The 24,443-nt window shown below is 39.3% G+C and overlaps 1 protein-coding gene across 1 annotated transcript; it reads right to left on the bottom strand.

Annotated features, from left to right (window-relative positions):
- Positions 1-7,066: 7,066 nt before the first annotated feature.
- On the bottom strand, positions 7,067-23,802 carry LOC122078609 (coumarin 8-geranyltransferase 1b, chloroplastic-like). The gene is made up of 6 exons (XM_042645039.1): positions 23,705-23,802; positions 23,497-23,592; positions 8,410-8,481; positions 7,931-8,026; positions 7,707-7,811; positions 7,067-7,370 (listed from the first exon to the last, which is right to left on the bottom strand). Exons 2-6 carry the CDS (start codon positions 23,530-23,532, stop codon positions 7,329-7,331), a joined length of 351 nt encoding a protein of 116 aa, XP_042500973.1. The 5' UTR covers positions 23,533-23,592; positions 23,705-23,802; the 3' UTR covers positions 7,067-7,328.
- Between the last annotated feature and the right edge of the window lie 641 nt (positions 23,803-24,443).

Genomic DNA, 24,443 nt, shown 5'->3' with positions numbered 1-24,443 from the left:
TAGAACATAAATGGGATTCCCTCAGACTTTCTGATTCCATGACTCTTGGGTCATTGATTTGAAGCTATAATCCTCCATCTAGAAACGGTGGAACCTAAAAGGAATATTTCATGGCTTTGGGATAATAGTTGAGACCACCAATAAGGGAGCATGATTTGAAGCTGAACACTGCAACGCATGTTGCGATTTATTTTTAAAAAAATCCAACCACATACCATCGTAGAAACTTTGATCAAGCACAGCCGCCACATGCCCTCTTCTGGAATTGTTTGTCCAAATAAAAATTTTCCCTGGAGAGGGAACCAAAACAAGCAAGCACGAATCCACCATAGCTTGGAATTCCGCAGGAGAGCTTAAATTGTATCTTCTAGGACCCCTTTTCTTGTTGGATAACAAAGTCGTATTAAAGTCACCTACTAGTGAACAAGGAATAGAGGACATCACCACCGATCGCAGCTGCATCCATAGCTCCCTACGCTTTACTTTAAAGCAATTCGCATGAATAAAAGAAAAACAAACTTTGCTACTTGGCAATTAACTTTGACTAAAATCTGTTGATCAAACTGTGATACTCGAGTCCTAACATATCTTCTATTGTTGACCCAGAAGAATTACAAGAGTTGGATAGTGTTAAGGACTACTTGGTAGCAGTATTTTTTGTCACGAGGGAAGAAATGACCCTACCTGCAAATATTATTTGTGTTGAAACAACTGAAGGGTTACAGACCACTGAGGAAGTCAGGGTAAGTCATCTTCCATCGAGGAGATTCACCTGAACCTGGGTAATGACATACCCATAAACTTTGCATACAGACTTGTGTAAGCCCCATTGACCAGTAGTGTAGTGCATTAGAGAAGTCCCAACAGAAATGGGCAATTTTAGCTGTCACCGTCTAATGCCCAACGATAGGTCATAGCTAACCGGTGAGCATCCACCGGTGGGAGTAAATTGATAGCATGGGTTATTCACCCGTGGGGCCCAAGTCTTTGTAGGCATGCACTCCGGACCACCTCCATTGCTCCATACAACTTATGATTGGTTGGATTAATATAATGACTCACTTGGAGGTGGGCCCACTTGTATTAATTGGGAAATTAAATCAGTAAATGGGGATTCCCATTAATTCACCAAACATGCCTTAGTGAAACAAGTTACCTATGTAAAGAATAACTTACTCATTTATTTCACAACCATCAAATTGAAGGAAGGAGAAGAAGGAAGAGAAGGAAGGAAGAAAAGGAGGGGATTTGAGCTAAGGGTAGGAGTATAAATAAACACTCACACCTACATCAAGGTGAGTGGATTCTCTCATTCTATCTCTTTTGCTCTCTTTCTCTCACCTCGACTAGAATAATTCGATCAACCGACCAAAACTCTCCATGACCTACCTTCTTAATTCACTAATTAGGTGGGGGATTTTGTGTAGGGAGCTTAAATTAAGGAATTGAGATGCTTACATTGAAGTGGAGAACAAATTAAGTGAAAAACCCATATTAATTTCTCAAATTATGCTACATGATGAGGCCATTTCTCCCTAACCACGGCGCGGCCAAGGAGCGAACTAACGAATGCTGCACTGTTACCCCAGCCCTTCATCTGCCCGGGCTACCACCTCGGCCCTCCATTAGCCCGAGCTGCCACCTCGGCCCTCAACGAGCCTGAGTTGCCACCTCGGCCCTCAACGAGCCCGAGCTTTCACCTCAACCCTCCACCAGCCCAAGCCGTCACCTCGGCCCTCCACCAGCCCAAGCCGTCACCTCGGCCCTCCACCAGCCCGAGCCACCACCTCGGCCCTCCATCAGCTCGAGCAGCCACCTCGGCCCCCCACCAGTCCGAGCCACCACCTCGGTCCTCCACCAGTCCGAGCCGCCACCTCGATCCTCCACCAGTCTGAGCCGCCACCTTGGCCCTCCACCGACCCGAGCTGCCACCTCGATCCTCCACCAGTCTGAGCCGCCACCTCGGCCCTCCACCAGTCCGAGCCACCACCTCGATCCTCCACCAGTTCGAGCCACCACCTCGATCCTCCACCAGTCTGAGCTGCCACCTCGGCCCTCAACGAGCCCGAGCTTTCACCTCAGCCCTCCGCCAGCCTGAGCCGTCACCTCGGCCCTCCACTAGCCCGAGTCGCCACCTCGGCCCTCCACCAGCCCGAGCTACCACCTCGGCACTCATCTGGCTGTGCTGCCACCTCACCCCGACGTCAAGAAGTGAGGTTCCTAGAAACGTGCTCTTGTCCACTCCTATATTCAAGGAACGTAATCCCTGATCACAAGGACAAGACTCTATCCACTACACATCATCAGAGGCATCCACTTCTCCCACGTTGGCACTTCCAAGATGAGAGGGGGATAATCCCTTGGTATACCCCAGGATCTGGAATATTCCCAGCATCAGAGAGTTGTCCCTCTCCAGGACTCCACACTCAGTAGGACTCTTCACGGACTTCCCCCTTTCTCCATTCTACCAGTGGCCTATAAATACCAAGGTAAGCCTCCATTGAAAGGGATTGATCACTTCTTTTAACTGAAAACTCTATTGAGTATCTGCTGTGAAAGGATTTGACTTAGGCATCGGAGAGTCCCCTGTCAGATCAGCCTGGTTCTCCCCTATCTTCTCTTCTGTGCAGATCAGCTGGAGCATTTGGAACTACAAGGAAGATCGCCCGATCAATTTTTACCACATCACTACCCAAACCCTATTATTGAATCATAGGGATACCCCTACTAATTCATGTCATCTAAGTATTAACCATAAAATATCCAAGCTACCCAGGGTGTGCATGAGTTGCATACATGCAGATCATGCATATATCAACAAACCTAGTGTACAAACCCACTTCAATTGGGAAAAATTATGAAGGTAGTATGATCACCACCATGGAATGGAAGTTGCATTGATGGAGCGATGGACATGAAATTTTATTTGGTGTAGAGAGACCCCCTGAGGTATCTCATTCTATTATAGTTAAATAGGATATTGTGTGCAAGCCAAGGAAGGAAGAGGGTTGGGTATTCGAAGACTGAGGGATGTTAATTTGGCCATGCTTGCTAAATTAGCCTGCTTTATCAAAACTGATGACTCTTTGGTTGCGTCCTTCTTAAGAGGGTCGTTCCTGAATGGAGCAGGAAAGAAAATGGGTGGTTCCTGAATGGAGCAGGAAAGAAAATGTCTCAGTACATATGCTCCTCCATTTGGCCTGGTATCAAGAAGATTTGGGATTTTGTGGATTCAAAAGAGAGATGGGTGGTGGGGGATGGATCCTCAATCTCTTTTTGGCATGATAGATGTTTATATTTCTGAGGTCCTTGATATTGATAGGAGCTAAGCTCTAAGTGCAAAGTTGGAGGATTTTGCCATTAATGGGGAGTGGGCCCTCCCTAATCCAATGTCTCACCCTCTTCAACAAGTTTATTTCCAGATTCAGAATTTCCCTCTCCCATTTGTTCCAACTTGTGATAGAAAGGTGTGGTCTTTGACTTAGTCAGGAGCTTTCTCTGTCTTATCAGCATGGGAAGGGATTCATAATCGGAAACTAGAAGTCCCATGGCATGGTTTAATTGGGAAGAAAGGTATATCCCCTCGGATCTCAGTGTTTGATTGGTGTTTGATCCATGGTAAGCTTCCTACTGATGATAAAGTGATGGCCTGGTCGGTGCAAATGGCATCTAGATGCTCCTTATCCTTGGTAGTTGGTGAATCCCTTCAGCATATATTTCTTGATTGCAGGTATACTTGTTTGGTGTGGTCAGGAGTGTTAATGTTTTTTCGATCTAAGTTGGTGTGGTTTCCCTTCAATCCAAGAACTTTTCTCCTAGTGGAAAAGGAAAACTAGTGTTGTTCCCTTGAGACAAATCTGGTCGGCTTGCTTGTTAGATGCCATGCATCAGATTTGGAATGAACGAAATCAACAAAGGTTTGAGAACATTTGTAGACCAGCATCTTGGATCTTGAAAGTGGTGGTGCGTGATATTCAGGATTTCTCACGACTAACTGGTATTGGAGTTCAAACGTTGAGGAACCTCCAAATCTATGATGCACTTTCTCTGGTGAGAACTCTTGCCACTAGGAAAGTATACAAAGAGCTGAATTGGGCAAGACCTCCAGTGGGTTGCTATAAAATTAATATGACAGTTGTTCTCTGGGTAATCCGGGATATGCGGGTGCAGGAAGAGTTATCCGAGACCATTTAGGCTATCTTATGCGCTGTTTTGCTTCTTTTGAAGGGATTACAATGAATTACTGGGTTGAGATGGCTGCTTTTTTTGAAGCAATAAAGATCTCCATGCAACTAAATTGTCTTGGTTAGAAGTAGTGTGTGACTCCAAAGCAGTCGTGGGGTGTATTGAAAGAAAAGCCATTCCATGGTTTTCCATCAGAAATGGCTGTATATCTTGGAGTATTTGAACAGAACTATATCGTGCATAAGTCACTGTTTCCGGGAGGTTAACACTGTGGCAGATGGATTGGCGAGGCATGCAGCTGCAACTCATTCTTCAGTAGTCTGGAGCTCTCCTCCTCGGTTCTCAGCTAATGAGATCTATTGGGATGCTTTAGGTAGACCTGGGTTCCGTCTCTATGAAAGTTGAATCCTCTCTGAAAGTATCAATTTGATATGTTAGAGGCTTGGTCTTCCCTTTGTTGATGGCAATGCCGATGGAGGAGGTGAAGGCTAATCTCTAGTTTATTCCTGACTGATGCCCTTCTCTGTTGATGGCAATGTCGTAGGTGGAGCTGGGTTTCTTTTTTTATTGTGGTTTGTTTGGATGTGTAATTCTTTCATTCTTTTTAATAAATTTTTTCTCGCTGACCTTAAGCAAAAGGAAGTACATTGATCTATCGAAATTTTTGATTTGGTTTACTGCCATTATATTCATGAGGGGAACTTTAGGTAGTTACTTTTCTCGTACCTGAGACGCACTTACTGTTGGATTCATATTTTATACAAATATAATGATCCAATGGTTGATGTCTATCGACAAATTTGACTATACATTGGATGCTTGTTGTGTGGGGTATATACGTGAACAGCAGTGACACTTGATAGGGTTTCCATACCCCGAAAGGATTAACAATTAAGTGTGCAAGTTATCGGATTATGACCCGGTAATATTATATATAATATTATTATTTGAGAAGAATTTAAAATAATTCTTCAATCATTGATCCCGATACTCTAGATTAATTTACGATGCGCTTTCTTATTTATTGATATTTTTATCTTGTACTTATGAGCATGCATTGTGGATGTTGGTAGTATGTGAGTAAATGTAATAAAATTATCTACCTCAAGGGGTTTTCAGGTTACACAATTAGCAGTGTTGTCCTTAAGGATAATAACCACAATTTAGGATCCCACCACATGGCTCGATCTCATCTGTCTATTTCAAATCTTTAAGTTAGGCTATTTTATAAAAGAGAAGCCTTAGCCCAAAAATCAATTGCATATATATATATATATAATTTATTTATTTATTTTTTATTAAACTTGAGAGCAAGAGCAAGATAATCTTCTTCTTGCTCAAGAACAAAGAAAATTTGGGACTTAAAAGGAATCAGTAAATGATGATTGAGTGTACATGCTGCAAACCGTTAGAGGAGCATGCCTCTTATGCATTCTAGGTAACCCTAACTTCTCATTCTTATGTTCCATGCATCCATGTTCATTGAGATCCAATGCTGAAATTTTTTGAATATATGTTCTTTAGTCGGTTGCGCTTCCGCCGCCACCCTTCATTTCATTCTTCGAGAAAACCTCATGGTTGCATCACCTTCATTGGAAGACTCAAAAGGAAGGAAGATTCCGATTTTCTGGAGAGAAAAGCAAGGAATGTATCTTATGTCTATAAGATCTAGCCCAAGATTTTTTCTTCCCTACTAACTGAATGTAATCGACTTCCTTCTCTTATAAAAATAAGAGAAGTCAAACTTTCATGCCAATCTTGTCTCTTTGATCCTGTTACGACAGCAATGGACAATTTTATGCTATTTTCTAGCTTAACAATAAAAGGATGGAGTTGATGGGATGAGTTCCTACCCACCGATTGTAGAACTCTTCCTTTTACTTGCAATAACTACCATATTGCTTCAGGGTTAGTGACGAAATTCAAGAGGGAATGTTAGCACATAGTGTTCCATTGAATTCTAGGTCAACTTGATGCAATTTTTCATTTTCCTTTTAGGAACTTCAGATGACGTGGCAAAACACATTACAAAGTAGGCCATTCATTTTAGATAGGTCACCAAATTTGACTTACGTATAATCTAAGGAATCCTAAGTAGGATCAATTGTTATAGCAAACATAAAAAAAGTACGAAAATAAACAAAACTAGATCTGCACAACAAAGAGATTTAACAAGGTTCACACACCGATGTGATGCACTACGTCCTTGGGCGAAGAAGATGTTTCACTATGCAGAAGAGAGAGATTACACTCAAGCAGCGGCGAGAAAACTCGCCCTAAAACCCTAGCTCGAAAAACCCCCAAATTACAATGACAATGCTCAACAAAACGATAGTTCATTATATACTCCATGCCGTTGTCGACCCATCAGGTCATGGTCAATCAGGTCGAACCATACCGTAGGGGCATAGCCCCCCGCACCCCCATACGAGATCAGTGTTGGACTCAGGGCTTGGGCCTATCGGCCAAACCCCTCTACTTTCATCACAAATCTCAAAAAAATTCCCATTCGGGTCGCCATCAAAATATGTCAGAGCGGGTCATTCTTCAAAGCCGGTGAAGAATTAGAAACAAACTTAACATCAATGATTAAAACTAATCATTGTAGGAAGTCCTAAGTAGTCTAGGGAATCTAAGATGATTCTATTCTCTTTGCAGGAAATTGTTACATGAAAAATATCCAACTGTTTCCGTGAAGCTAATTTAGTAGTGGATAGGCTAGCAAAGCAATTGGCTGCAACAGCTACATCTTCTACTTGGGATACTGCCCCAACTACTAGTTCTATTGATTCTTATAGAAAAATAAAAATTTAAAAATTACAAAAAAATAAAAATAAATAAAAATTAAAAATTAAAACTTTATGGAAAAGAATAAAAGGAGTTTTGTAAAGGTTCTTGCATTTGATGGAGGGGACTTCTTACCTAAAAAGAAGATATAAAAAACCTTTAGATGCACAAATGCTTAAGTAAATGTTATACATATGCTAGTATGCATGGATTTATAATAAACTCCAGCATACATTAGCAATTAAAAGTCTTATTAGTTATTCTTCTCAGCATACAAATGACATAAGGAGTAATATAAGGACTTTAGGACATACACATCCAACCCCTTTATCTTGTGCCATCACTAGATATTCTTCTCACCGTACAAATGGAAGGAGGAGGTACTCAGCATAAACTAACTGCAAAGAGAGAATTTTTACTGTCATGAAATGTAACAAATAACTCACAATTTCCTTTCACCAAAAAAAAAAAAAAAAAATTCTAACATTTGCACCTATATATGGCTCCATTTGTTTTTGGGTAAAAAACCAAAAGAAAGGAAAATATTCAAATTCATGCGTATGGGGATGGAGAGGTAAGATGCAAGATTAACAGCTCCAAAATCCTTAAACAAATATAAAGGAGAAAACCATTCAAGTAAAATAATAAAATTTCTTGAAGTACCCTTAAGGAGAAGAAGAAGAAGAAGTGTTGTGATTCCACTAGTAAAAAATGTTGAACCCAATGCAATTTACCTTCCATATGAACATGTAAAATGATTGTGCAGATAATTTATTTGTAAGATCAACAGTCCTAGAATGAAGCAAAAGAACAGCAGCGATGGTAGAATGACCCAGTATCTACATCCAATAAAGTTTGTTAGGGAATTGTGTTAATAAAGGAAAAATGTTACGAATTCTAATGGGCTTATAAATATAAAATTTCAATATGCTAAAAGAAAATGAAATAAATTACATACTGTGATAAGTTTGAACAGTAAAGATGAAGACGAAACCCCCATTATCATTCCAAGACCATAAGCAATCAGAAGGATGTTAACACCAAGGGAGAATGCCTGTTTCAAGTATTATCAAACGTTGTAAAAGGCATTGTTTGCATTAAGTTATACAGGTCTTTATAACTTAATTATAAAATAAATAAAAAGGTCTTAATAAGAGAGGGGGGACGGAAAAGAAAAAAGCTTCTTAATTTATTTTTTCTATCTCAAAGGTAATATAATATTACCTAATCTCTGTTGTCTAATATATAATTTCTTACATTATGTATTTCCCTCATATATGTGATAAGCTAATTTCTTATTTAATTATAAAAAAAATACAATACTCAAACATTTAAAAGTACATATTATGAAATAAAAAATTATTAGGTGTTGGATAACTTAAACTCATTAATTGAGCATGAGGACAAAAGTGGAAATAAAGTTAAATTTTCACTGACTCTTTCTTTGCCAAGTTTGGTGCTAGAGGTGACAATGCCACTTTCTTTATCTCCATCGACATCTGGTATGTCCTGTCAATCGCAACATTATATTATTATATAAAAGAAGAAATGATCATATTAGACATGTAAAGTCTCCAATGAATAATTGAAATATGCAAATGTATATACATTTTGTCTATACTTTTCAACAAACCACATAGTTTACTAGTTAAGATCTTGGCTTTCTATTTATTGTCCTTAATAAAATTTCCAATAACAGAGGAAGAAGGAAACTCATAAGCTCTTTAGGAAAACAATCATGAGTTCAAAATGGATGGTGAGTTTTGTCTCATCCCTTTTGTAAGAATAGCAATTGGAGGGTTATCCCGTTCCTTGCTCTTCCTTGGGTAAAGCATTCCCTCTCCTCGAGGAAGTATTATCTTCTCAATCCTTTTCCTGTTTCATCACCTTCCACCTACCACTTTTGGTGGTAATTTCTTTATTTTTATTGATGACAAAAGGAGATAGGGAACACATGATTCTTTGGAGTCGCCACTTTGGATTATGAGTCTAAAATTCTATTGGGGAGCACAATTTCTATTATAGAATCGGGTTTGAATTGCGGCTTCATATGCATGGTCTCTTCAATGTTAGGCACCCATTCCACCTGAAAATTCTGATCTTTCTACCATATATTTGGATTTCAAATATTCTCTCCCAAGAATTAATGATCTTATATCAACATGTTTGATTAAGTGGCCGTAATAAGTTGCATAATGCTAAAAGGAAAAACACAATAAAATAAGTTGTTATTTTAGTTACACTAACACATGGCTTAATATGAGCCTACATCATGACTACTAGGATTGAATGGTTACCTGAGTTTGGATACCGATAATGGCTGAAAAGGGGGAGGCTCCTTTACTTTTTATGCATATTTCTAGCAGCATCCTTGACTTAGGGACAAGAGCTTGGCCTTCTATCTTCTGTCATTCTTGGAGAAATCGAAACTTTCGATACTTCGTGTGAGGACAAAGATCGGGAAAATTAATGTTTCCTTCCTCTTGCCCCTCTGATGATATGTTGGTGGGTTTTCGATCCCTCTCTCCATTTCTTGGGAAGTAGGTTTCTTTTTTATCTTTCATTCTCTTATTCCTCCCATGATTTACTAGAGATTTCTTTATGTCCACTGTCTTCTAGGTGACATAAAAGTGATAGTGAAAACATATTTTTTGAAATCATCACCTAAGATTTAGGGCCTAGAACACTATTGATGAACCAAATTCCAATCAAGGGATCAAGCTCGATTAGGGGATTGGATTTTTGTGAAAGGACTGAACCCCAGATTTGACTTCATGATTGGTCTGTTATAGAGATATGCGTTCGTGTTAGATTATGAGTGTGGAAAGGTGTTAGGCACCCACCTAGCCCGGAAATTCCAACCTTTCTATCAGATGCTCATATTTCGAGCACCCCCCCCCCCCCCCCGGAGAATTATAATTATGAATCTTATAAAATTATTTAACCTAGGATTTGCACATAAAATGATAAAATTAAATCAAACAATATGTTATGATCACATGAAATAATAGACTTATCCTATTAACACATGAAATGATATATGGTTCTAACCTATCCATAATAACCATACATATGAAATGAAAATCAATATCATATGGTTACACTAGATATTGAAAATCACATGTGATCACATAAGATGATAAAAATCATTATCATTAAAATGAAACCATGAAATTACATGAGATGATAAGATATAATCATATGAAATGATAAAATGAAATCACGAATTCAGGAGTGAGTTTAACTTACATGCATGCAAAATATGCAATATGACACTCAAGTGTCTAGGCCACTTCCCCGACTCATGGATGAAACTTACATTTTTTTTTTCTCTCTCTTTCTTGGAGGAAAATATCAATTTTGGTAGTGCTTTTGGTTTGATGAGTGTACGTTATGATTTCAGGAATTTTGGGTAGTGCGCCAGTGCTATGTTGGATTGGGTTTTTCAATTATAGAAAAACGTGCAGAGCTTCCGCACTATGGTCTCTAATCACCTCACCCAAACCACCATCCAATGACCTAGAAAGCCAAGACGCATCAGAGGCCTTAGCACCAATGTTAGCATCCTTGTGTTAGCCAGAGGCCTTAGAGGTGGCATGGATAATGTCAATGGGAGACCATGATTTCCTTTCGAAAACAAAATCATTCCAAGCAATCCAAATGTACCAAGCGATGAAGGAAGCAAGGTTTATTTAGGCTCTGGCTTTCTTTTCCAAGCTTCTAAAAGTCGCTCCAGCTTCTGATCCAAAGTTGGATGGATGGGTCTTGGTTACTAGGGACTTTGAAAGAGAGTGGAGGCAAACCTGTTGGTGGGGCCCAGCCACATTTTCCCAGCCCATGTTGAACATTGGAACCCCATTTAATAAGGAGTGGAGTTGGTTGGGAGTTGAAACGTTGAAAGGCATTCTTTTTGCCTTTCGTTTTTTTTTTTTTTTTTTTTTTCCTTTTGTGTTCTGAAGTTCAGCCGTGAGGAAGAGCTGAAAAAAAAGAAAGAGAGAGAAAAAGGGAAGAAGAAGAAGGAGAAGCTTGAGAGACAAGGGGTGTTTGGGATTGACCTTGAAGCTTTGGTTTATTTACTACAAGTTGGAGCTCTCACCAAAGCAAGGAATCTTTGTGAGATCTGGTTTTGTAGGAGAGCTTGGTTTGGCTTCTTGTGAGGTAATTCCTTTTGTATTGTCTCCAATTACTTATGAAATCTCAAGTTTATAAGAAACACTTGAGTGTAATCTTTGTACTCTCATTTCCTTTATAGTGGATTGGTGCAAGATTTTTCCCATGATTTTTTTCCCTCTTTTTAAGGGGGCTTTCCACGTAAAATCGCTTGGTGTTTTTGTGTGCTTTATTGTTTTCTTGAAACTTCAATTTCCTTAGATGTGTTTGGGATATATTTACAAATTTTGGCTTGAATTTTTTCTTATTGGATCGTTTATTGTTGTTGTCTTCTCAATACACACCTTGGTTTAAGGGTGAAAATCCCTTCAAGTAGTATCAGAGCCAAGTTGTCAGTTGGTTTATTTCAACTATTTGGTGTGTGTTGGGATGAATGAATCGTCTGGTACAATGATTAAACTTACCGGTCCGAATTACTCAATATGAAAGCCCAAGATGGAGGACATTCTTTATTGTAGTGACTTGTATGATCCAATTGAAGGAGCCGAAGCCAAGCCAGATGGTAAAACTGACAAAGAATGGGATAGGATGAATAGGAAAACCATGGTACTGTCAGGAAGTGGATTAATGATTGTGTATTTCATCATGTTGCTAAAGAGACTAATGCCCAGGAACTTTGAAAAAAATTGGAGAGTCTCTATGAGAGGAAGACTACACATTCTTTGTCATTCAAAGAGGGACATCCAGTTGCAGAACACCTAAGTGAATTTCAAAGCTTAGTGAACCAATTGGCAACGTAAAAATGACCTTGGATGATGAATTGCAAGCATTACTACTTTTGAGCTCTTTGCTTGGCACTTGGGAGACCTTGGTTGTTTCATTAAACAATTCTGCTCCAGAAGATGTATTAGTTTTGAGTGTTGTGAAAGACAGCATGCTTAATGAAGAGACTAGAAGAAAAGACATGGGTTGGATTCAGATAATACACAGGCTCTTGTCACAGAGAACAGGGGAAGGAGTAAGAGTAAGGGACCAAAGAACCACAACAAATCTAGAGGCAAGTCAAAATCTAGAGAAGAACAAAAGTGTCATCACCGTGGTAAAGTAGGTCATTTGAAGAAAAACTGTTGGGAATTGAAGAAGGAACAGAATAAGGCGAAAAATCAAAAGAGTTCAGAGGATAAGAACTCTACAGCCACTGTTTCTGATTCTGAAGATGTGGTGGTGCTTTCTTTTGAAGAAAAAAAATGTAATCATGTTGCAGACAATGATGTTGAGTGGGTAGTTGACTCAGCGGCATCCTTTCATGCCACCCCCATTAAAGAATTCTTCACTTCTTATAGAGCAGGAGACTTTGGGAATGTGAAGATGGGAAATAGTAGCTACTCAAGAATCAGTGGAATTGGTGATGTTTGTCTTCAGACTAGCATTGGTTGTTCATTGACCCTAAAGGATGTGCGACATGTTCCAGACATTCGCCTAAATTTGATTTCTGTTAATGCCTTGGATCGGCTTGGATATGATAGCCATTTTAGCAATGGAAGATGGAAGCTTGCAAAAGGGTCACTAGTGCTTGCTAGAGGAGAAGCCTGCCACACTCTTTATAAGACATACATGAAGATATGTACAAATGGGCTAAATGCAGTTGAAGATGTTCACCAAATTTGTGGCACAAGAGGCTGGCTCACATGAGTGAGAAGGGGTTACAAATTTTGGCAAAGAAGTCTCTCATTCCCTTTGCCAAAGGTATGTCATTGAACCCTTGTGATCATTGTTTACTTGGCAAACATCATAGAGTATCATTTAAGAAATCCTCTGTTAAAAAATCTAATATGTTAGATTTGGTTTACTCTGGTGTTTGTGGTCAACTTGAGGTTGAGTCACTTAGTGGCAATAGATATTTTGTCTCTTTTATTGATGATGCTTCACGAAAAGTGTGGGTGTATTTTGTTAGAACAAAAGACCAGGTGTTCCAACATTTTCAAAGATTTCATGCCATGGTGGAGAGAGAAACAGGGAAGCAATTGACGTGTCTCCGAACTGATAATGGAGGTGAATACACTTCTATTCAATTTGAAAGCTTTTGTTTAGAGCATGGAATTAGACATGAGAAGACTATTCCTGGTACCCCACAACATAATGGTGTGACTGAGAGGATGAATCACACTATTGTGGAAAGAGTTAGATGCATGTTAAGAATGGCTAAGTTGCCTAAGCCATTTTGGAGTGAAGTTGTTCGTACTGCTTGCTATCTAATCAACAGATCTCTATCAGTGCCTTTGGGTTTTGATACTGCAGAGAAAGAATGGACAGATAAAGATGTTTCATACTCTCATTTAAAGGTATTTGATTGCAAAGCTTTTGCACATGTGCCCAAGGAGCAGAGAACAAAGCTTGATGATAAAGTAGTTCCTTTTGTGTTTGTTGGCTATGGAGGTGATGAGTTTGGTTACAAGTTATGGGATCCAGAAAAGAAGAAAATCATTAGAAGCAGAGATGTGGTCTTCCATGAGAATGAGACTTTGGAAGATTTTGAAAAAATTGCAGAGCCTAGGATCAAGGCTCAGAGTGCTCCTAACCCGTCACTTGTCTCTTCTCCATCAAATAATGTCACAAATGTGAGAGAGGTATAGGAAAAACATGGTGATTATGATGGTTCAAACATAGTAGGTGATGAAGCTGTACAAAATGAAGAGGGTGTCGAACATGGGGAGCAGCCCCCTCCTCCAGAGATTTCAGAACCTCAAGTTAGAAGGTCTACAAGAGAGCGTCAACCATCAACCAAATATCCCAACTCTGAGTATATTTTTCTTGTTGATGAGGGGGAGCCAGAAAATTTTCAAGAAGCAAAGTCTTGTAATGAGAAAGACAATTGGATCAAGGCAATGCAGGATGAGATGAGTTCTTTGAAGAAGAACAATACCTATGATTTGGTAGAGCTTCCTAAGGGGAGAAAAGCATTGAAAAATAAATGGGTGTTCAAACTCAAGAAAGATGGTGAAAAATTGGTGAAGTACAAAGCTCGATTGGTGGTAAAAGGCTTTGGACAAAAGCAAGGAATTGATTTTGATGAGATCTTTTTTCCAGTAGTGAAGATGAGTTCCATTCGAGTTATCTTGGGTTTAGCAGCAAGCTTGGATCTTGAGATTGAGCAGTTGGATGTGAAAAATGCATTTCTCCATGGTAATTTGGAGGAAGAAATATATATGGTTCAGCCATAAGGTTTTGAAGTGAAAGGGAAAGAGCACATGGTTTGCAGGTTGAAGAAAAACTTGTATGGTTTGAAACAGGCACCCAGGCAGTGGTACAAGAAATTTGATTCATTCATGATGGATCATAGTTATATAAGGACAATTGCGGATCATTTTGTTTATTTCAGGAAATTTTCTGATGGTAACTTCATTATTCTTCTACTTTATGTTGATGATATGCTAATTGTTGGACAAGATTGTAAAATGATTGATAGGTTGAAAGGTGAACTATTCAAGTCATTTGACATGAAAAATTAGGCTCAACAAGACAAATTTTGGGAATGCAGATTGTTCGTGCCAGGAAAGCAAAGAAGTTGTGGTTGTCACAAGAACAATATGTTGAGCGGGTTCTTGAGAGGTTTAACATGAAAGATGCTAAACCAGTTAGCACACCTCTTGCAAGTCACTTCAAGTTGAGTGAGAAAACTTGTCCCTCCACTAAAGAAGAAAAAGAAGAGATGGCATTTGTTCTTTACTCATCTGCAATTGGGAGCTTAATGTATGCAATGGTTTGCACACGTCCAGATATTGCCCATGCAGTTGGTGTTGTGAGCAGATTTTTGGTTAATCCTAGTAGAGAACACTGGGAAGCAGTGAAATGGATCTTCAGGTATTTGAGGGGTAGTTCCAAGTTGTGTTTGAGTTTTCGAAGTTCCAAACCAGTTTTGGAAGGTTTTATTGATGCAGATATGGCAGGTGATCTTGATGGAAGAAAATCTACATCAGGGATTTTGTTTACCTTTGCGGTGGGAGCTATGTCATGGTAGTCTAGATTGCAAAAGTGTGTTGCCTTATCTACAACCGAAGCTGAGTATATTGCTGCTACAGAAGCAGGAAAAGAGATGTTGTAGATGAAGCGTTTCGTTGGTGAGTTGGATTTGAAGCAAGAAGATTATGTAGTATTCTGTGATAGTCAGAGTGCTGTGGACTTAAGCAAGAAGGCAATGTATCATTCTCGCACAAAGCATATTGATGTGAGATATCATTGGCTACAAGAAGTTGTGGAAAAGCTGTTGCTAAGACTCAAGAAGATTCATACTGAGAAGAATCCTTCAGATATGATGACCAAAGGTGTTCCCAAAGAGAAGCTTGAGCTTTGCAAAGCCTTGGTTGGGATGGACTCCAAGTGAGGAGTCGTGTGGTGGATCTCCTCTCATGGGCTGTAGGGGGAGATTGTTGGTGGGGCCCAGCCCCATTTGTCCAGCCCATGTTGAACATTGGAACCCCATTTAATAAGGGGTGGAGTTGGTTGGGAGCTGAAACGTTGAAAGGCATTCTTTTTGCCTTTTGTTTTTTTGTTTTTTCCTTTTGTGTTCTGAAGTTCAGCCGTGAGGAAGAGCTGAAAAAAAAGAAAGAGAGAGAAAAAGGGAAGAAGAAGAAGGAGGAGCTAGAGAGACAAGGGGTGTTTGGGATTGACCTTGAAGCTTTGGTTTATTTACTACAAGTTGGAGCTCTCATCAAAGCAAGGAGTCTTTGTGAGATTTGGTTTTGTAGGAGAGCTTGGTTTGGCTTCTTGCGAGGTAATCCTTTTTGTATTGTCTCCAATTGCTTATGAAATCTCAAGTTTAGAATAAACACTTGAGTGTAACCTTTGTACTCTCATTTCCTTTATAGTGGATTGGTGCAAGATTTGCCCCGTGGCTTTTTCCCTATTTTCAAGAGGGTTTGCCACGTAAAATTGCTTGGTGTTTTTGTGTGTTTTATTGTTTTCTTGTAACTTTAATTTCCTTAGATGTGCTTGGGATATATTTACAAATTTTGGCTTGGATATTTTCTTATTGGATCATTTATTGTTGTTGTCTTCTCAATACACACCTTGGTTTAAGGGTGGAAATCCCTTCAAAACCGGTTGGCCTGGGTGAAAGGGCAAGAGAGCAACATGTGATTTGCCGTCTCGAGGATATTGCCATATCTTGGGAAATTTTAATCCATGTTCATCCTTCTAGCCGCGAAGCCATCACCAATAGCAAAGGCAGAAGCACAAACCCTCCTTAATCTTTGGCAATGAATGAACGCCAGATAGAAACCAGAGAAAGGGTTACAGACCACTTATTGATATGGGATGAAGAAGCTTTCATCAAGGAGGCTTGGCTTACAACAAGCACAGTAAGTTATAAGACGACTTAACCGAGAAGATGCCCTGCTTTGTTGCCCCCCAAATGACCTTGTCAGCGGAGGGGAAAAGAGGGATAGGTAATAGCATGATGGCCTCACGGTCAGCAGGACAGAACCACAACTCCAGCAGATCAAGATTCCACTTGCTAGAATCTTGATCAATAAGCTCTGAAACAAATTTGAGAGCACCGCTTGCCTCGGCCGGCTGCTGATTTTTGAAATTTGGAAGGGAGGGGATCCATCTATCGTTCCAAATATCAATCTGATTCCCGAAAACCAACTTCCAACATAGGCCTTCCTTCAAAACGCGACTAGCAAGGAGACTTCGCTAAGCCTAAGATGGAGAGCTACCAATAGGGGCTTGAAGAAAATTGCAATTTGGGAAATATATAGACTTTATAAAGAGGGCCCAACGGGAGGAAGGATTAGAGAAAAGAGTTTCCAGGATGCTTTAGAAAGGAAAGCCTTGTTGTGAAAGCTCGGGTCATGAAAAACAAGTCCATCAAGATTTTTGGCTGAGAAAGCTTGTCCCATGAGAGCCAGTGAATCTTCTTAACATCATTAGAGTTACCCCAATAGAAATTTGTGGCCACACTCTGAATAGGGGAAGCTTGAAGTGGCTAGCCACAAAATTTAGAGCAAGTTGAATAACCGATTTTAAGAGGATTTCACGGCCTGCATGAGATACAAAGGATTTGGAGCATCCCAACATCTTAGAGGTGGATTTGCCACTATTGTCATGGAACAGGTCTGTTTTGCTGACCCCCTGCTCTGAAGGAAGCCCAAGTATTTAGAAGGGCTGTCAGCATAGGAAATTGTAATAATAATAGAGAACCATTTCTTGATCTTTGAAGCAGTGTTGGGGCTAAAGTACAGACATGATTTCTTGTAGTTAATCCGTTGCCTACTTGGTTTACAGAAAAGGCCCACACAATCCTTGAAGTTTTAGAGATCTTTAAGCTTCACTTCAGAGAAGAGAAAGTAGTCATCTGCAAACAGGAGGTGAGAGAGAGGAATAGACCAATTCTTGATTCGGATCCCTTTAGTGGAGCCACTAGATTCTGCAAAACTGAGCATGCTACTCAAGGCTTGAGAATATATAATGAACAGAGTAGGAGATAAAGGGTCCCTTAACGGATGCATCTAGATTGCTTAACTTGACAACAGACTGCTTTGTTAACAATAATGGAATAGTGGACTGCGGAGATGCTAGCCAAGATAAGAGATAAATTTTTATTAAAAACCATTTTTCCAAGTAGCTTTCTAATGAATTTCCATTCCAAACGATCAAAAGCACGCTTCATATATAGGTTTAGAATCACCAGCTTTTTCTTTCCCTTCTTTCTCCTTTTAATAGTAAAAAGCTTCATGAGCCATAAAGATATTGTCGGATATCGATCTATCAGGGACGAAAGCCGACTGAGAGGGGGCAATGATGTCAGGGAGGAGCAACTTCAAAATAGAGGCTATGATCTTGGTCGCCACCTTAACACAAACACCACTAATAGGTCGATATTGATCAATAGATCTAGGGCTTCCAACTTTTGGAATTAAACAATAAGCTTGTCATTGCTATTTTGGGGAGATATACCTGAAAAAGAAGCTTGACACAAAACTACCAATATCCGCATTTGTAAGGTCCCAAATTTTTTGAAAATACAATGGAGGAAAGAAATCAACACCAAGAGTTTTGAGCTGCCCAAGGATTAAAGTATCGGTATCGATCGCCGTATCGATCGATCAAAATTAAGATACATATCGGAGGGTATCGTATCGTATCGGAGATACACCAAGATACGTTAAAGATACACACATAAATAGATAGGAAACATTTTTTTAAACACTTTTGCATAAAGAATTTGTTAAAAAAAGCTATTGATAACATGTATTATGCATAAACACTAAATTGAGGGTATCGTACTAGGAATTCAAGGTCTATAGCTGTCCCATAAATGTAAAATCCTTGTTCCCAACCTTAATTTCCACTTTAGTTAGAGAGAAATATGGCTGACAGCAACTTTGGAACAAAAACCCTTCAAAAAATCGTTTTTTTTCCTGAAAAATTACCCATATTGGCCATTATATGACCGTAGCGCCGATACGTATCGATACTCACCGATACGTACCGATATATATATATCGATACTCACCGATACGTGCTGATATATACCGATACGTACTGATCGATACATACCGATACTCACCGATACGTACCAATACATACCGAAACGTACATTTTACCTCAATTTTATATTTTTCATAGAGTCGTATCGAGGCATGTCGTATCGTATCGATGTGTATTAGTAGTGTATTGATGCATATCGGTATGTATTGTAGGATATATATCGATACGAAATGATTTAAAAAATTCAATGTATCGTATCGGTGTGTATCGTATCGACCGACTAAATTTAAGATACGTATCGAAGGGTATCGTATGAGTATCGGAGATACTTAAAACCATGGAGCTGCCCCATAGAGCACAAGGTTGATTTGACTTCCTCGGCCAGTGAGCATCTCATTTTTCTCTCCCGAGATAATCGGATCTACGAAGCTGAGGACTACCTCAATGTCACTGTCGTTAGACCCATCCGATTGATAGATATCTATATAGAAGTCAGCAATCTCCCGATACACCTCATCTTCAGACGTAGTCCAAGAACCATATGGGCGCTTAAGCTTTAGAATTCTATTCTGACTCCTCTGAAGAGTAGAAGCATGGAAGAAGGCAGTGTTCTGATTGCCTCCTTTCAACCCAGAAATGCAGGATTTTTGGAGTCAGAACTCCTTTTCACAAGCGAGGGTTGTCTGAAGCTCAGTCGCAATCTCATTTTCTCTTAGCTGGGATGCCAAGGAGGAGGGGAGAGCTTGAAGACAGAGCAGTTCAGACTTGAGGGTCTCAATCCTTTCATCGATTTAACCAAAAATCTCAGACTTCCAACGGGAGAGGGCATCCTTATATGTATCTAGTTAAAGGGGAGGTCAGCAGCAACCGGGTTGCGGGGTGAGCTCCAAGCTGAATTTACCACAGCCAAACACTGAGGATGGCGAAGCCACATCGACTGAAATCGGAAAGGCCTGGGATCCCACTCAACTTAGTATCCGTAATCACGATAAGGGGAGAATGGTCAAAACCGATGGCTGGGCAGGTCCTAACAGAGGCTTCGGGAAAGACATTTCTCTAATCTATATCTATATTAGTGAAGGCACGATCAAGACCAATCCAAATGTTTGCAACAACCATTCTTATGTTATTCCATGTAAACACAGGCCCAAAATTACCCATATCCAAAAGAGAGCAACTATCCACAATATTAAGAAATCGAGCGACGTCTACCACCTTTGCAGTTCCCACCCGATTTCTCATTCCAACAAAGGAAAGAGTTGAAATTGCCCATGCATAACCAACGAATCTTTGGACCAAGACTAAGGAGGATGAGCTTATCCCAGACCAGCTGTCGCTGGGAAGGGATGAGGTACCCATAGACAAGTGATAGAAAAATCAATGCAATTAGGACTCGATACAAAACAGAACAAAATACGATTGTCTGAATAAACTATGGGTGTAATCCCTAAACCAAGATCAATGATTTTTGACATCTTAGAACACACAAACATATAGATTTGCTCCATCTATGATAATCAATGGGAGTACAGGAATACCTATGTGTAAGTTTAGAATCTCCATGAGTATTGATCACAAACCTCTGTCCCATGTGGTTGAAGATTACTCCCATGAAGATGACAATGAAGAACTACGCAAGTGGAGTCCCTCTAGGTTTCCTCTCTTTTTGTGCACTTCTTTTTCGGTCTATGAGAAGACAGTGCTCCCAAAACCAAAAAAGTGTTAAGTAATGGTTGCAGGACCACCAGTACTTTAAAATTCTATTCCACTCCCACAATGGAAAGAGCTAGAGTTTTCTAATCAGAGTGGATCTATAATTGCTAGGGTTCAATGGATCAATCGGTATCAATTAAGTCCACATAAAAATCCTAATATGCCGATAGAATCAATAGAAAAGATCCTGACATCATTAATTGAAGTTGGAGTTTTGTGAGCTTATTTCCAAGACACTTAGTTTCCATGAGAAAAATGAGGTTAGGCTTTTCACCTTTTAAGAAGATTTTTAAGGCCTGAACTGTCAAATCTCCCAATACCTACCTCTACAGTTTCAGCTTATGAGTTTAATTGTGACTCGTGGGATTGCGACCCAGCAGCATCCACGGGGTAAAGGATAAAAAATGTTCCTCCTAGAGATCAGTGCCTGATATGAGAGCTGGAGATGCTTAGCTTGTTGTTTCCTTCTTCTAGCCTTGTGCTTCATCTGAACTTTCGCCATTGCTATGCTCAGAGTTGTTTTAGAGGAGCTTTTGGGCGTATGTTTCTTGGAGAGAGATATGGGATAGGACAAGAAGTATGTTTTGTAGGATATTGGTAAGGTTCGGAGAATTTGAAAGTTGTGGCAGAAGGGATTAATTCCAATATCTAGTGGAAGGCATGGTTACACTGAGTGAGGCAAAAGGATTGTCCGCTTATGTGGCCTTAATTACATTGCCACATAATTTAATATATTTAATTAGATATTAAATAAATAAATAATGGTGATGTAGTTACATATGATTAACTATTTATTATAATGGGTGGGGATAGGTTAGTTAAGATCTATAAGGACTTTAGTCCCTAAGACTTAAGAGAAGAAATAGGAAAGAGATTAACTAAGAGTGAAACATTTGTTCATATCAAATCTGTCAAAGAGAAGATGAAAAAACTAAAGAGGATCGCACTAATAATCAGTGATGGTTACTACGGTCCAATAAGAAGTAGGTCAAAATATTTAATTTTGTATTTGATTTTGGTCATTAAGTTCTCCAATCTTACATGGATTGGATGTCTTGAGTGTCCGATGGATCTGTTGAGGTTACAAATTCGACAGGTAAAGGTTGCTCTAAGGCTGAATAATGGTACAATGGACGGCTGCCCTGGCATGCTGCAGGTGAGGTAACATGTCGCTCTGCAACAACAGCTAGGGTTGGGACCATGTGAGTCATACCTGTTTGAGATGATCGGTTCCGATGTTCACCGCCGAGAACCGCTGAGAGCGGAGGAGCAAGAAAAGCGGAGCTACTTTAAGTTCTTCAATTTGCAGGACCTTGTGTCCCTGTTCGTCTCTGATCATATCTAGACCCATCGGCTGAGGCCTGCAAAGGGGCATATGAAGTCAACCTTGGTCTGGAGGTTGTCCTCGCATGAGAGAGCCAAAGTTCTATAGAGATGGGTTGCATTCGCAAGCTAAACGGGCGGATGGGTCGTCGTAAAGCTTAGGGCAGCGGCTGACTTCATGTTCTATTGTACCACAATGGTAGTAGCTAGTATAGCAGATGATGTTCGAACTTGACAAAAATATGTGATTCAAAACCAGAGGTGCGACGGATGGGTATCATTTTCTTTAGGGGTTTCGTGATGTTAATTGACACCCAACTGCAAAAACAATGGACTATGGTCGATCCCCATTTGCATTCCTTGGACCAACATTGAGAGAAAAGGAGTTCCATCCTTGGTAGCAAGTTTATAGAAAACTCTAAGGTGAATAGGTTATCAGGGACTCCATGAAACTGTGCCCAGAAATTCATATGGGTGAAAGACCAGTGTGTAGAAACGAAATCTTAAAACGATGTAGATGATAATGGAAAAATAAGAATAAGCAATGCACACAGATTTACAAGGTTTGACAAGATTGCCTACGTCCTCGGTGAGATGAGATTCTGCTTCACTGTCGAGGCGCTGCACTAGTATTCTTTGGATTAAATTATAAAAGAATATAAGACATCATACGCCAACACAGTGACCATCTTCATGCCATTTATCAAGAAGTGGAGATTTCCCGAGACCGGGCCAAAAGCCTTCTTGTATGATATTGTAGAGGTCTTGGGGGTATTCAAAATGGAATAGGTACTTATTCCGTGTAGGAGAGAAACGTCAACCAAAAACCTAGGTTCCACGCAGCTATAAGACCTTCTGAGACTGCTTGACACCTGTGGGCCTTGCCGGGAATGATGTATCCTACAAAAGTGTTTTCCCAGTTGACCAGCGCAGCTCTTATGTAAATGCCATCCACTTCTAGCGGATCGTCTTCTTCTTCATGATCATTGGGTTTGGCGGTGGTGGGTTGGACGATGAAGCCATTGTACAAGAGAGGAAAGGCAAACGAAGAGGTTTGAGGTAGAAAAGAAGGTTCAAAGCACTCACAAGGAGGAGAAATGTTTGAAACACTCACAAGGAGGAGAAATACTGAAGAGTTGAACAGGAGAATAGACAAAATAAGTGAAACATCAAACATTTTACATTTGATAGTAAGTGCGCTTTAACTAATGTGATTTTGTTAGTGACACCCCTTGAGCCTTGAGGTGTCAAATAATTAGAAATCTTACTTTTTTTTTTCTTTATAATATAATACTTTTTTTTTTTTTTTTCAATGACAGTGATAATATTATTTCACATATGCACTCCAAAATGTGCATAACAATGATACCATTTGACAATGATATAATAACTTTTAATGTATTTTGAATACACTTTTATACATCCATCTTAAATGACTTTTAAAAATAAGACAGATTGGCAATTAGAAGAAAGTGTCAAATTCTAAATTCACTAATGGAGATGTCATTCAAACAATCGCTTTAATTAATTATACAAACTTAAGTAAATTGTGCATATTGATAGTTAAATTATTTTTTAATTAAGTAAAACTTAGATGAATTGTGATTGAATGGGATTCCCCACCTTCTTATATCACCTTTATAATTGAAGAGGAAGTTCTAATTGAGGAGGAAGTTCTGGATGTTGTTTAATGTGTTTACACTCCCAAAAGCATGATCTATTAAAATTTGATTTCAAATGAAATTGTTGTTTTTTTTGGGGGGCAAGGAATAATTTGATTTGATTTGATATAAAATTGTTCACTTGCATGAGATATTTAAAATAATTCAAAAAAGAATAGATTGAAATAATCTAATCTTGAGTTCATATAGTTAGTGGGTACTTAACCTTGAATGTTGCGATGGCAATACCATGTAGAGACATTACAACTGAAGCAAATATCAATGACTTGGTAATAATTATTGGCCTCCCCAGTATATAATTCTATATATTTCATGGCAATCACCATTCGTTAAAATTAATATCTTTAATAAACAGAACATATAAAGTATAATTTCAATTATGTATTTGAAAAACAAGTAAAAAGTTTAATTACCTGAGCATGTATAAAGTAGGGAATAATGCTACCAATACCCTTCCAGAACCCAATGATTGCTGCAGCGAGTATAGGATCTCTTTTCCACCTAAGGAAGGGAAGCTAACAAAGACAATAGAATTAAGAAATAAATTTTATCAATATAACAGTTTGAATTTTTCATGCTATATCATAGTCAATATTTGATGTTCAACACATATGATTGCTACGTCTTAGTCAATAATAAAGAGGTGTCAATCCGTCGTGCCAGGTCGGTCTCAGTCGGGCCTAGTCATGTTTGGCTGGCCTATACCCTTGGATCATGACCTACCTATTTAAGGAATGAGTTGATTTCAGTTAGTCTTGTGTCGCACTCAGTTAGGTTCTGGGTTTTAATTTGTCCTCTCCTAATCGGACTAATCGGGCTATTATCGAGCCTTCGACGGGATAATGTACCAATAAAACCTTAAACGGTCTTTAAGTGTCTTAAATTTAAGATACTTTAATATATTTTATTAAATCATCAACAATTTTAAAAAAATATTAGACTTAATTACATTCAATAATTAATAAATATATCAATATAACTCCTATTCTATTAAAAAAAAAAAATCAAAATATACATATAAATGGTCGGGTTAAACACGTCGGGCCAAGTCAAGCTTGTAAATGGGCTAGGCCCGTCGGGCGACCGTCGGGCTTACCCCCTTGTGCCATGTAATACACATTTATAAACGGGCCGAGCCTAAGCCCAACATGT

This window comes from Macadamia integrifolia, chromosome 1, assembly GCF_013358625.1.
Source record: "Macadamia integrifolia cultivar HAES 741 chromosome 1, SCU_Mint_v3, whole genome shotgun sequence".
In the NCBI taxonomy this organism is placed as follows: domain Eukaryota; kingdom Viridiplantae; phylum Streptophyta; class Magnoliopsida; order Proteales; family Proteaceae; genus Macadamia; species Macadamia integrifolia.
This window is presented reverse-complemented; position numbering and strand designations above follow the sequence as displayed.

Excerpts from the sequence above, each read along its gene's own strand:
- LOC122078609 (XM_042645039.1), bottom strand. The coding sequence starts at position 23,532 with ATGTCTCTACATGGTATTGCCATCGCAACATTCAAG. Across the intron at positions 8,027-8,409 it reads CCAAACTTGGCAAAGAAAGA|GCATTCTCCCTTGGTGTTAA; the intron begins GTCAGTGAAAAT and ends TACTTGAAACAG. Across the intron at positions 7,371-7,706 it reads TTTACATGTTCATATGGAAG|TTAGTTTATGCTGAGTACCT; the intron begins GTAAATTGCATT and ends CTCTCTTTGCAG.